The 13,486-nt window shown below is 42.7% G+C and overlaps 1 protein-coding gene across 4 annotated transcripts in view; it reads left to right on the top strand.

The window, feature by feature from the left end:
* Positions 1 to 13,257, top strand: part of LOC137372648 (cAMP-dependent protein kinase catalytic subunit beta) — a 165,050-nt gene extending 151,793 nt beyond the window's left edge. For 3 of the 4 annotated variants that reach the window (XM_068036633.1, XM_068036635.1, XM_068036632.1), the window contains exons 7-10: positions 5,040 to 5,135; positions 5,532 to 5,654; positions 8,182 to 8,346; positions 10,820 to 13,257. In XM_068036633.1, the coding sequence (XP_067892734.1) occupies positions 5,040 to 5,135; positions 5,532 to 5,654; positions 8,182 to 8,346; positions 10,820 to 10,945 (510 nt within the window). In that variant the 3' untranslated portion in view covers positions 10,946 to 13,257. The remainder of the gene's footprint in view (positions 1 to 5,039; positions 5,136 to 5,531; positions 5,655 to 8,181; positions 8,347 to 10,819) is intronic. The other variant, XM_068036634.1, reaches the window with a different exon arrangement.
* Positions 13,258 to 13,486: the final 229 nt, after the last annotated feature.

The raw sequence follows: 13,486 nt of genomic DNA, 5'->3' as shown, positions 1-13,486 counted from the left end.
GGAGAGAGAAAGTATTGATGTGATTAGCATCCTTGAAAGTCGATAAATCACCAGGGCTAGATGAAATGTACCCCAGGCTATTAAAAGAAGCAAGAGAGGAAATAACGGAAGGTCTGACCATCATTTTCCAGTCCTCACTGGATACAGGTATGGTGCCAGAGGATTGGAGAGCTGCTAGCATTGTACCTCTGTTGAAAAAGGGAACGAAGGATAGATCAAATAATTCAAGGCCAGTCAGTCTCACCTCAGTAGTAGGCAAATTATTGGAATCTATTCTGAGTGACAGGATAAACTGTCACTTAGGAAGGCACAGGTTAATTAAGGATAGTCAGCATGGATTTGTTCAGGGAAGATCTTGTTTGGCCAACGATAGAATTTTTTGAAGAATTAACAAGGAAGATAGATGAGGGTAGTGCAGTTGATGTGGTCTACATAGATTTTAGCAAGGCTTTTGGCAAGGTCCCACACGGCAGACTTGTTAAAAAAACAAAATCCCATGGGATCCAGGGAAATGCAGCAAGGTGGATACGAAATTCGCTCAGTGGCAGAAAACAAAGGGTAATGGTTGACGGGTGTTTTTGTGACTGGAGGGCTGTTTCCAGTGGCATTCCACAGGGCTCAGTACTGGGTCCCCTCCTTTTTGTGGTATTGTCATGCAGGCCCCCACCTGCCAAGAATGAGGCATATTAATTTTGCCACATGGATATTAAATTTCAAATTGTTGATGAAAAGAATAAAAGGCCTGTTATAAGGCGTTTTCAGGCCCCTGGCTGGAAAGACATTTTTGCATATTAACAGTGCTTGAAAGGACAAGACAATCCACAAAGCCAGAAGTGGTTATACCAGTCGGTCACGTGACTACCCTGCTGGCCAAAGTGGGGAGTTTTAAATTGTAGAGACAGTGTTTGAACTGGCAGATAGCTCTTTGTTCCTCGATCGAAAAGACCTCTCCTGGCTGGCTCGCCACAGCCTCTCCTATCTGCTCCCATCGTTTTCTCACGGAACTCCAAAAAACCCACTGAAGACACATGAACCCCGAGAGAGGAAAGTCTCCTACAGTGAACAAGGTTTAAGAAGAGTACTGGGCCCCAATGAAAATTAAGAGCCACCTACAATCAAGGACTCTACAGTGAGCTTGAAGAACCGTAACAACAATTCTTCAGATATTGCCTCAAACCTTTCCACTTTAATTTTTCTTCTCTTTTCTGTCTCTATTTGCGTGTGTGTATCGTGTATGCATGCTAGTGTGGGCGCGTCGTGTATCCGTAGGCATCAACTAAATTAGAGTTTAAGTTTAATAAGATTTCGCCTTCTTTAAACTTAAGAAAGCCTATTTGTGCTGGTTTCTTTGCCTTATAATTGGAAAGCATTGGAAACAAGGATTCAACAAGGGGGGGGGGCTAAAAAAAAAAACTTGTGTTTAAAAATAAAACCAAGTTAGATTAGAACATAGAACAGGACAGCACAGTACAGGCCCTTCGGCCCACGATTTTGTGCCGAACCTTTAACCTACTCCAAGATCAAACTAACTACATACCCTTCATACTACTATCATCCATGTACCTATCCAAGAGAAGCTTAAATGTCCTTAATGTATCTGCTTCTCCTACCACCGCTGGCAGTGCATTCCACGCACCCACCACTCTCTGTGCAAAGAACCTACCTCTGACATCACCCCGAAACCTTCCTCCAATCACCTTAAAATTATGCCCCCTGGTGATAGCCCTTTCCACCCTGGGAAAAAGTCTCTGGCTATCCACTCTATCTATGCCTCTCATCATCTTGTACCCCTCTATCAAGTCACCTCTCATCCTTCTTCGCTCCAATGAGAAAAGCCCTAGCTCCCTCAAACTTTCTTCACAAGACATGCCCTCCAGTCCAGGCAGCATCCTGGTAAATCTCCTCTGCACCCTCTCTAAAGCTTCCACATCCTTCCTATAATGAGGCGACCAGAACTGAACACAATATTCCAAGTGTGGTCGAACAAGGGCCTTATAGAGCTGCAGCATAACCTCGTGGCTCTTAAAACTCAATCCCCCTGTTAATGAAAGCCAACGCACCATATGCTTTCTTAACAACCCTATCAACTTGGGTGGCAACTTTGAGCGATCTATGGACATGGACCCCAAGATCCCTCTGTTCCTCCACACTACCAAGAATCCTGTCTTTAAGCCTGTATTCTGCATTCAAATTCGACCTTCAAAAATGAATCACTTCACACTTTTCCAGGTTGAACTCCATCTGCCACTTCTCAGCCCAGCTCTGCATCCTGTCAATGTCCCATTGCAACCTACAACAGCCTTCCACACTATCCACACCTCCAGCAACCTTCGTGTCATCGGCAAACTTGCTAACCCAACCTTCCACTTCCTCATCCAAGTCATTTATAAAAATCAGAAAGAACAGAGGTCCCAGAACAGATCCTTGCGGAACACCACTAGTCACCGAGCTCCAGGCTGAATACTTTCCATCTACTACCACCCTCTGTCTTCTATGGGCCAGCCAATTCTGTATCCAGGCAGCCAACTTTCCCTGTATCCCATGCCTCCTTACTTTCTGAATGAGCCTACCATGGGGAACCTTATCAAACGCCTTGCTAAAATCCATATACACCACATCCACTGCTCTTCCTTCATCAATGTGTTTTGTCACATCCTCAAAGAATTCAATAAGGCTTGTGAAGCATGACCTGCCCCTCTCAAAGCCATTCCTTTCTTGAACAAGGGAATAACATTTGCCACCCTCCAATCATCTGGTACTACTCCAGCGGACAGTGAGGACGCAAAGATCATCGCCAAAGGCGCGGCAATCTCTTCCCTCGCTTCCCGTAATATCCTTGGGTATATCCCGTCTGGCCCCGGGGACTTATCTGTCCTCATGTCTTTCAAAATTTCCAGCACATTCTCCCTCTTAACATCAACCTGTTCGAGTATATCAGTCTGTTTCACGCTGTCCTCACAAACGACCAGGTCCCTCTCTCTAGTGAATACTGAAGCAAAGTATTCATTTAGGACCTCCCCTACCTCCTCCGACTCCAGGCACAAGTTCCCTCCACTCACCCTGATCGTCGCTACCCTCACTCTGGCCATCCTCTTGTTCCTCACATAAGTGTAGAACGCCTTGGGATTTTCCTTTATCCTACCCGCCAAGACTTTTTCATGTCCCCTTCTAGCTCTCCTAAGTCCATTCTTCAGTTCCTTCCTGGCTACCTTGTAACCCTCAAGAGCCCTGTCTGATCCTTTCTTCCTCAACCTTAAGTAAGCTTCCTTCTTCCTCTTGACTAGCTGTTCCACATCTCTTGTCATCCAAGGTTCCTTCACCCTACCATCCCTTCCCTGCCTTATCGGGACAAACCTATCCAGCAGTCGCAGCAAGTGCTTCCTAAACAACCTCCACATTTCTGTCGTGCATTTCCCTGAGAACATCTGTTCCCAATTAATGATCCCCAGTTCCTGCCCAATAGCATTGTAATTCCCCCTCCCCCAATTAAGTATTTTCCCATCCCGTCTGCTCCTGTCCCCCTCCATGACTATAGTAAAGGTCAGGGAGTTGTGATCACTATCACTGAAATGTTCTCCCACTGAGAGATCTGCCACCTGGCCTGGTTCGTTGCCAAGCACCAAATCCAACATAGTCTCCCCTCTAGTCGGCCTATCTACATATTGAGTCAGGAAATATTAAGACCAGGTGAAGTCTGAAAGGGAACCCTAGACCTCTTTCTCACCTTGTCTTAACAGTTATATATTAACAATTTGAACGTAAATGTAGGGGGCATGATCAAGAAGTTTGCAGACAACACAAAGATGGGCCATGTGGTAGATAGCGAGGAAGATAGCTGTAGGCTGCAGGAAAATACTGATGATCTGGTCAGATGGGCAGAAAAGTGGCAAATGAACTTCAACCCAGAGAAGTGTGAGGTGATGCATTTGGGGAGGTCAAACAATGCAAAGGAATACACAATTAATAGGAAAACACTGAGAAATGTAGAGGAAGTGAGGGACCTTAGAGTGAATGACAACAGATCCCTGAAGGTAGCAAGACAGATCGGTAAGGTGGTTAAGAAGGCATATGGAATCCTTTCCTTCATTATTCGAGGTATAGAATGTAAGAGCAGGGAGGTTATGCTGGAACTGTATAAATCATTGGTTAGGCCACAACATGAGTACTGAGAAGTTCTGGTCATCTCATTACAGAAAGGGTGTAATTGCATTGGAGAGGGTACAGAGGAGATTTACAGGGATGTTGCCAGGACTGGGAAAATGCAGCTATGAAGAAAGATTGGATAGGCTGGGGTTCTCTTTGGAACAGAGAAGGCTGAGGGGAGATCTGATTGAAATTTATAAAATGTTAAGGGACCTGGTTCGAGTGGAGGTGAAGGGCCTATTCACCTTAGCAAGAGGTCAGTGACTAGGGGACATAGATTTAATGTGATTGGTAGAAAAGTTAGTGGGGAGATGAGGAAAACCATTTTCACCCAGAAGGTGGTGATGGTCTGGAACTCTCTGCTGAAAAGGGTAGTTGAGGCAGAAACCCTCAACTCATTCAAAAGGAATCTGGAGATGCACCTCAAGCCTGCAGGGCTATGGACCAAAGGCTGGAAGGTGGGATTAGAATGGGTGGATCGCTTTTCAGCCGGCAGAGACATGATGGGCCAAGTGGCCTCTTTCTGTGCCTTAAACTTTCATTGATTCTAAGATCTGGCAGTTAGTGGGCTGGCATAAGATAAAATAACCATGAAAGCTGCCAGATTATCATTATAAGTGCAATTGCTTCGCTAATGTCCTTCAGGAAAGAGAACGTGCTGCCCCAGCTTATATGTGCCTCTTGATGCCCTCAGGATAACTAGGGATCGGCTTGCCAGCAACGGCCACAGATAAACCTTGGCTAATAATATGCAACGGTCCTGCTATTCCACGATATTTTGCGTGATTGTTGCCTGTCTTCCTGTTGCTTAAACCTTTTCTAAAATAAAAACTACACTGAGAAGAAGTTTGTTTCAACACAGAAGTTAATTTCATGTTAATCTCATACTTTTGTAGGTCACAGACTTTGGTTTCGCAAAAAGAGTAAAGGGCAGAACTTGGACACTTTGTGGAACTCCTGAATACTTGGCTCCAGAGATTATTCTCAGCAAGGTAAGCTTGAGTCAGGAATGGACCTCTCAGTACACAAGAAACCTGTCTTTCGGTCTTGTCATTCACGTTGGCGTACAACATTATAACTTGCCTATGTAACATCCATTGAATTTCAAAAGTAATTGTATTTGAAGCCCTTGAACACATATGAGAGATGTGATGAGGTTCTATGTAAATTGAAGTCTTTCTCTAATATGCTTCCATTCAGCTGGGCATGTTTTCCTGCTTGGTAACTTTCCTTTACTTAAATGGGAAACTGATAGTGTAATCAAAGTTAAACACTTGAAACGGTGTTCTTAAAATGTCTTTTTTTTATTGGGGAAATAAAATTGGTGCAGTCGACTGCATTCTTTGTATAGAATGTTTGAATGTTTTGTACATGTTTTCATTTTATAGGGCTACAACAAAGCAGTGGATTGGTGGGCACTGGGGGTCCTAATCTATGAAATGGCAGCTGGATACCCTCCATTCTTTGCAGACCAGCCTATACAGATCTATGAAAAGATTGTCTCTGGAAAGGTAAAGTGTGATATTGTTCAAGAACGCATATTTTGTTCAATTCTTAGTTCTCCCATTCTGTGTTTTGTTGGGTTGGTGGGGATTTGTCTATGGGTGTTCCATCTGTCATCTAGTTTTTTTAATGTGTTTATCTGCTGCACCAGTTGTTAAATTTCAGAGGTGTTCTCTTATTCCCTCCAGTGGCTGAATGTGTATAATGCAGTGGATGCAACAATTAGCTACGATGAGGGAACAGTCTTCCACTCATAATGACTGTTCAGTGATTCCTGCTGAAAGGTGTTCGAGTGAAGAAAGCCTCTTGCACTTTACGATGCCATTGATTGCGCTTCAACACTGTCCAGGATTACACAGAGGGGGAAGAAAAGTTTACTTGGCTACTGAAGAAGTGTCCCTCCTAAAGGTCTGCTCGGGTCTGCAAATGAGACCTGACCCAAGCCCGACAGAACCCCATCCGACCCCGAGCCCCACCTCGCCTGAGTCCTTCCATTTTTTCCTGCACCCGACCCGACCATCAGTTAACTTGCCTTCAGTTTTTCACTTCGTTCCTTACCTGCATAAGCTTAAAATAACTGTAGCAAAACCACCTTTAAAGTCCAAAAAGTAAATTAACATTGAAGTCACTTACTTGAGGTGGTGCTAGAGCGTGTCCGATCTGGCCCGACCTGACCCAAGCCCGATGGCTGGACCCGGTAGTGCGACCCGACCCAACCCAAACCCAACACATGTCGGGTCCCGTCGGGTTTGGGTAGCAGGCCTTTATGCCCCTCCATCACAAAATTTGCCAATTGCTACACCCATATCCGCATTCGTCTTTAATTTGGTGTCTTTCAGAAATAGACATTTATGGGATAATGATGATTGTGTTCACAAAGTTATAGTGACTTAACAGTCTGAGGAACTTGAGATTCACTAAACTTGGAAAATTCTCTGGGTCCCTTTTGAAAACTGGTAGCTCAGGAATTACTGTTTTGGGATCATGTATGACATAAGGGCGGCACAGCGGTTAGCGCCGCAGCCTCACAGCTCCAGCAACCCGGGTCCAGTTCTGGGTACTGCCTGTGTGGAGTTTGCAAGTTCTCCCTGTGACTGCGTGGATTTCCTCCCACAGCCAAAGACTTGCAGGTTGATAGGTAAATTGGTCATTGTAAGTTGCCCCTAGTGTAGGTAGGTGGTAGGAGAATGGTGGGGATGTGGTAGGGAATATGGGGATTAATGTAGGATTAGTATAAATGGGTGGTTGTTGGTCGGCACAGACTCAGTGGGCCGAAGGGCCTGTTTCAGTGCTGTATCTCTCTATGACTCTAACATAAGCTTGTTGCTTCTAAAAGTTTGTCTGACTGAATTTGCAAATTACTTCAATCATGAACAGAACTTGCTCAGTTTGCAATTTCCCTTTTGGTTTCGAGTCCTGACGACCTACCACTGGGGCAGTTTTCCTCATTCTTTTGAATGACATTTTAGCTTTCATGTACGAAAAAACTGCTGTCCCCTTGGACACATTTGGTTTCTCCTTGAGTTGATGCAGCTTTAAGGTGTTTTTGGGTGCAATTATACTCCTTTTGCATCATTGCAAAGTAGTTTTTAATTCACATCAATGCAAAATTGAAAATGTAACTCTGAAGTTGGGCCCTGAAGTGGGACGACAGAAGACATCCCTCCCGCGCGCTGTCCATGCAATTCTATAATTCCATGTGATGAACCAATTTTACAAAGTGCTCAGGTTCATTGAGGCTTATCTTGGCTCAATTGGTAGCACTGTCACCTCTGGCTTAGATGTTAGTAGAATAAAAACCCCACTACACAATATCATTACACTACTGGAATTGTGGTTAATTGTCCCTGGTGTAGTCTTTCAAATCAGACATGAAACCAGGTCCCATCTCCTTGCTCAGGTGGACATAAGTTCACATGGCGCTACTGAAAGAAGAGTAGGAGAACTCTGGTGCCCTGGCCTGGCATTCACCTTTCAAGAAACACCATCTAAATAGATTAATTGATTATTTGCTGTTTGTGGGACCATGATGCATTCTAACTGCTGACATACCTGTCCACAGAAACAGTATCTGCACATTAATTGATCTGAGATGCTTTGAGACATGTAGAAATCTTGGAATCTCCATCTCGATAACCTAAGTGCTGCTGGCTGCATATTGATGGTGTAGTTACTGGTATGAGACCAGTGCTACGGTGTAACTACACACCAATTTATGTTTCAGTCCATTTACTGATAGTGGGAGTCTCTGCTACCACCTATGGGTGGAGATCTAAAGGCACACCCAGCACAAGTTCTTGTATTTAGGGAACAGGGCAAGGTTACTTGACCTCCCAGGATGCAAATTTCTAAAAAGGACCATGTCGTAGCTGAATTTTTCCACTACGGGATGTGTGGAAGTTGAAATTCTCTCAATTAGTGAAAAATACAATGTAGTTGGTAATCTAAAATTCTAAGAAGTGTTTGTGAGCTCTGTCCTTCAAACTTGTGTTTAGGCTCCTATCCTCAAATGTCTGTCATGCTGCCTTATTTCAGGTACGGTTCCCTTCTCACTTCAGTTCAGACCTGAAGGACCTCCTGCGAAACTTGCTTCAGGTAGATCTGACCAAACGATACGGGAATCTCAAAAATGGTGTGAATGATATTAAGAACCACAAGTGGTTTGCCACTACAGATTGGATTGCCATTTACCAGAGGAAGGTACGTGCTTGGTTCTGATCTTTAAATAACTTATTTTATTTATTTAGAGATACAGCACTGAAACAGGCCCTTCGGCCCACCGAGTCTGTGCTGACCATCAACCACCCATTTATACTAATCCTACATTAATCCCATATTCCTACCACATCTCCACCTTCCCTCCATTCCTCTACCACCAACCTATACTAGGGGCAATTTCTTTTTCTTTTGGGCCTCCTTATCTCGAGAGACAATGGATACGCGCCTGGAGGTGGTCAGTGGTTTGTGAAGCAGCGCCTGGAGTGGCTATAAAGGCCAATTCTGGAGTGACAGGCTCTTCCACAGGTGCTGCAGAGAAATTTGTTTGTTGGGGCTGTTGCACAGTTGGCTCTCCCCTTGCGCCTCTGTCTTTTTTCCTGCCAACTACTAAGTCTCTTCGACTCGCCACAATTTAGCCCTGTCTTTATGGCTGCCCGCCAGCTCTGGCGAATGCTGGCAACTGACTCCCACGACTTGTGATCAATGTCACACGATTTCATGTCGCGTTTGCAGACGTCTTTATAACGGAGACATGGACGGCCGGTGGGTCTGATACCAGTGGCGAGCTCGCTGTACAATGTGTCTTTGGGGATCCTGCCATCTTCCATGCGGCTCACATGGCCAATTTACCTATCAACATGGGCAATTTATAATGGCCAATTTACCTATCAACCTGCAAGTCTTTGGCCGTGGAAGGAAACCGGAGCACCTGGCGAAAAACCACGTGTTCACGGAGATCTTGCAAACTCCGCACAGGCAGTACCCAGTTGATGTTTTGAAATTATTTACTAGATTGTAAAATCTAGCAGAAGATATTTGTCTGGTAAAGAGTAAGAATCCTACATTAATTCTCATGACGCAGTCTGCCTCTTTCCAAATATTTTACAGTTAAGTGGCCTTGCCTTTTTCAGTGACTGGGGTAGTCCCATGCTTTTCTGTTTCAACTTTATTTTTTCCTCCCATTGACTCTTGGGCCGCGTTGGCCCAGTGAGCACAAGAGACTGCTCATTGTAATGCACAACATCCATTTTCTTTGATGCTAACTGAATTAGCTTTAAGTTTTTGTTAAAATTTATTTTTATTAATTATTTCATATTTTTGGCAAGTTCTAACTTAGATTTACAGGAAGGCCTTTGCAGTTGCTGTAAGTTGCAACTGATTGCTGCCCTTTGACCCATGACTGTGCATCAAACAAATTATTCTTAAAATTCCAACAAGTGCTTTTGTGTCAAAAGTTCAGCTGACTGAAGAAGTGATGCCATGGGCACTTCAGACCTACAAAATCTGTCACCATACTTTTATTACCAACTCTACTCCATTGAGATATTGTCACCATCAATACTTCATCTTGCATTAATTGTCTTCCATTTCAAAAGTATAAGCAGATATCAAATGGCTTGAAGGGAATCTAGTCTAGCTCTTTACTGTAGATTTCTGTAGTGAACGGATAAATGTGGCAGGAGTAGCCTAAACCTATTTCACTTGGGACTGCTGCAAGTCAAGAAAACAATCCTAGGAATTGGAGGGAATCATGAGCTTGTTGCAGGGAAGGTCAGACATTTAATTGTTGAGTGCTTGCCTTTGATCTAATTACACAAGGGAATTTCACCCCAATTTCCCCCAACTACATGGGCTGGCACCTCATGTTTATCCTCTTTACTCAAGGTTCTGGCGTCCAGCGATGAGACTTGTAGGTCCAGTTTTACCAAGATTTGCAAGTCTGCCATGGGCCATGGAAAACAGATTGGACAGTGTACTGGGAGCCAGTTCCTGGATGTAGGAATCTCCAAGTCTAAATTTAAAAAAAAAAAGCAACTTCTGGGTCATCTGCTCTTTCCCTGTCGCAAAGGCCAGTAAAATGCTTGACGACCTGTACAAACATTTGAATCCCTCTCCTCCTGATTGCTAGAATTTATCTCTCTTGACTGTTAAGTTTCTTACGAAGAAAGGGTTTGGACTGTCTCAGTCCAGAGAATACAGCTGCCCATGATTTTAGAGAATTCAGGTAATTAATGTCATTGTCACAATTATGTAACTGCTACAGGAAATAAAAACCATTACTTCACATAAATGTACTGCACTGATGTGTGCTGTAATTGAGCTACGTTATTTGGAGTAGGGTGGAAGGAGCTTCAACTGCGCATAATTGCAAGTTATAACCTGAGATAACTCTGATACTGTCTAAAAATGGAGTGTTCATTTCCGCACCATCTTACACATTTTACATTTTGTTAACTAATGTCCTATTGGTGTTCTTTTCATTCTTGGTTTTAAGCAATGCAGTTGGTGAGTGTTTTAGTTTTAGTATTTGTTTTTCAGCTCAATAGTCATTACAAGAAAATTTGCTTGGTGATTGTAGTGGATTCATGTGCCACAGTAGAGATGTTGTCCCAGGGATATCATTTTCAGTGTCCTTTGTCTGTCTTGTCCTCTTACTCTTTGATATTGTTTTCAGGTGGAAGCTCCATTCATACCAAAGTGCAGAGGCCCAGGCGACACCAGCAATTTCGATGATTATGAAGAGGAGGACATCCGTGTCTCTTTAACCGAAAAATGTGCTAAGGAATTTGCTGATTTTTAGAGAGAAAGAGACCGTCAGGGCTTGTATTGGGATCTTTGCACTCTGCTAACAGATGGGGTGGAGCGGAAACCATCTTATTCGTCGAAACAATTACTTAGTTTCTTCATTCCACAAGGCTGAGATCCTTCTTGCCATAATTCATGTGTGCAGTTAGCACAGCCCTCATACACAGGCACATTTACGCAAAGCACTACCTGTGCTACCACACAAAAACTAGACCACTTTCTTATTGTTTCCTTCCTTCCTTCCTTCCTTCCCCAGCAGTTGCCTTTGTGTCATGTAGTTTGTTTTTCCCCCTTTAAAAATGGCAATTTGCAGAGAGTGAAACATTTTGTTTAAGTGTAAAGTTAGAGCAAGTGTTTCAGGATTTTTTTGCACTTGGTGTGACTTAGCCCAAAGTGAAAGCTGAACGTTGCTTCTAGTGTTCGCCAGCCACAATTCCTGTCTGTCGTGTCTGAGAGGTCACAGTTGTAGAACACCTTACCTTGTAGAAATTAAGAATCAGACTCCTAGAACCTAGACAGCATTTTTGGCATCCTTTTTTTTGGAAGTAGTACTTGTTCTCTGTGTATTTATAAATAGACTGAACAAAAGCAAGTTCTCCTGGACATGACCAAAATGAAGTAGAATTGATTGGATGGTTGGAGCAGGGTATGCAGAGCCTGTGCCTTGAATACTCCTGTACTATCAAATTCAGCTGCCCTTCCCAATTTTTTGTATTCATCTGGGCAGGATCCAGGCCTAATGTTAACCAGATGCTGCGGTCTGCTGAACACCATCAGAGTAAAGCTGCCAGCAGGTAATCTTCAGACTAGCTTTGTCTCCCTATCATTTGTAGTTGTGTTGCACCAGCATGTCAAAGCGTAGTCAGTTGGCGGGGTTACCCTCCCACACAACTCCAATTTCATTGTGTGTTCATTAGATGGTGGACAGGGGAGGGAGGTGTTCCTGTTACAGGTGGTATACTTCAAAAGGAAAAAAAAAGCAGCATCAGATACTATCAGGAAATGGAGACGTGAAATTGTTTTAATCGTACTGATTTGACATCGGAAATCCTAAAAGGCGTGTTAAATAATTTTACGCACAGATTCAGTCGCTAGCTGTATACAATGTAGTGAGCAAATGTACCATTTGCGCGTGCAGTGAGGCTGCAATCCTCCATTTTTGTTTTAAGATGCTGCAAAAATAAAGGAGGTCACTGCCAGGATTGTGTTTGATTCCAAGGCACAGTGTTATGATGCTGAAATGATGTTTGGGCAAATGCTAAAAAATTAATCACTCCATAACCAGCTTTTCAGATTATTAATTTTTAGTGCTTTGATTCATGCATTGCAAAATACTTAACACAGGTAACAACTGCCATGTTTCCACTATCCTTACAATTTTTTATATATATATGTTTGTCCCCCTGGGAACAGAACGTAGAGTTTGCAGGTGTTAGGCTCAGCTACTAGGTAGATGCATTGTCATATAATGACATAATCTGTTGCTACAGGAAAAGGCTAGTGCTTTCACGTGCTAGCTGAAACACTTTTCCTCATGTATTTCAGTGTTGTTAAATCATGGGTTATGGATTCAGTGGATCTGTACACGCTAACATTTTTTAACCAATTCATTTTAATCAGATTAGTTTTATTTGTACACGTATGGCACACAGTTTTGATCTCTTTCTCTCGCATATATATATATCTATATATAGATTTATATATTTATGTATGTATATGAAATAAGCCTCTCTAACGATTTAAATTGAAATGGTTCCTTATGTACAGAAGCAGGCTGAATTCAAATTGGTTCAAATATATACAGGAAAGAAAAGCAATGAGTTTTAATAAACCAACTTGATTTGGCATAGAACCAGTGTATTTGCTCGTGTTAGCACTCAAGAAACATTGACACAATGTCCTCTTAACCTGAAGGGAACTCATGGAAGTAAGGCCTTTGTAGACATTTGCATTACCAGTATGAGCTGTAATATCAAACATTCTGTTTGTCGTCTTGGCTGTCAAAACATTTGCACAACAATGTCCATTACGAGGCTGACACCAACAGCAGTTTTTTCGTCCACCCATATTTACCTGTATGTGCAAGGGAAGTATAAGATACTTTGCTGTAGCAGATTTTATGTAACTAAAGAAATGTAAGGTCACATTATTAAATTTAAAAGTTCCTTTGTATGAAAATGTTAAAATCTTTTGTATTTCATTTAGACTGAGGACATGCTGTTGTATGCTAGCTGTATGCGATAAATTCTACAGTAACTTTGTCATCGTTTATGGACTTAAAGGTTTTAATAAACGCTGAAGATCACATTTCTGACTGGCTTATATGTTATTAAAGCTTTGACAATTTGATACTGTATTTAAAGTGTTAAAGCCTTTGGGAGCCTCTGTGGGAAAAATTCTAAAATCAGAATGTTTTTATTTAAGAATGTGTTCTTTTAAAGGGAACATGGGTACAAGTTTTTGTGTAATGGATCAGTTTTGATCAGTACTGTGTGGATGTACGGTGGATGCCTGTTTATATCAGCTTCAGTTTGCT

This window comes from Heterodontus francisci, chromosome 8 (genome assembly GCF_036365525.1).
Source record: "Heterodontus francisci isolate sHetFra1 chromosome 8, sHetFra1.hap1, whole genome shotgun sequence".
NCBI lineage: Eukaryota > Metazoa > Chordata > Chondrichthyes > Heterodontiformes > Heterodontidae > Heterodontus > Heterodontus francisci.
Note: the sequence above shows the minus strand (reverse complement) of the source record. Positions and strands in the feature narration are given on the sequence as shown.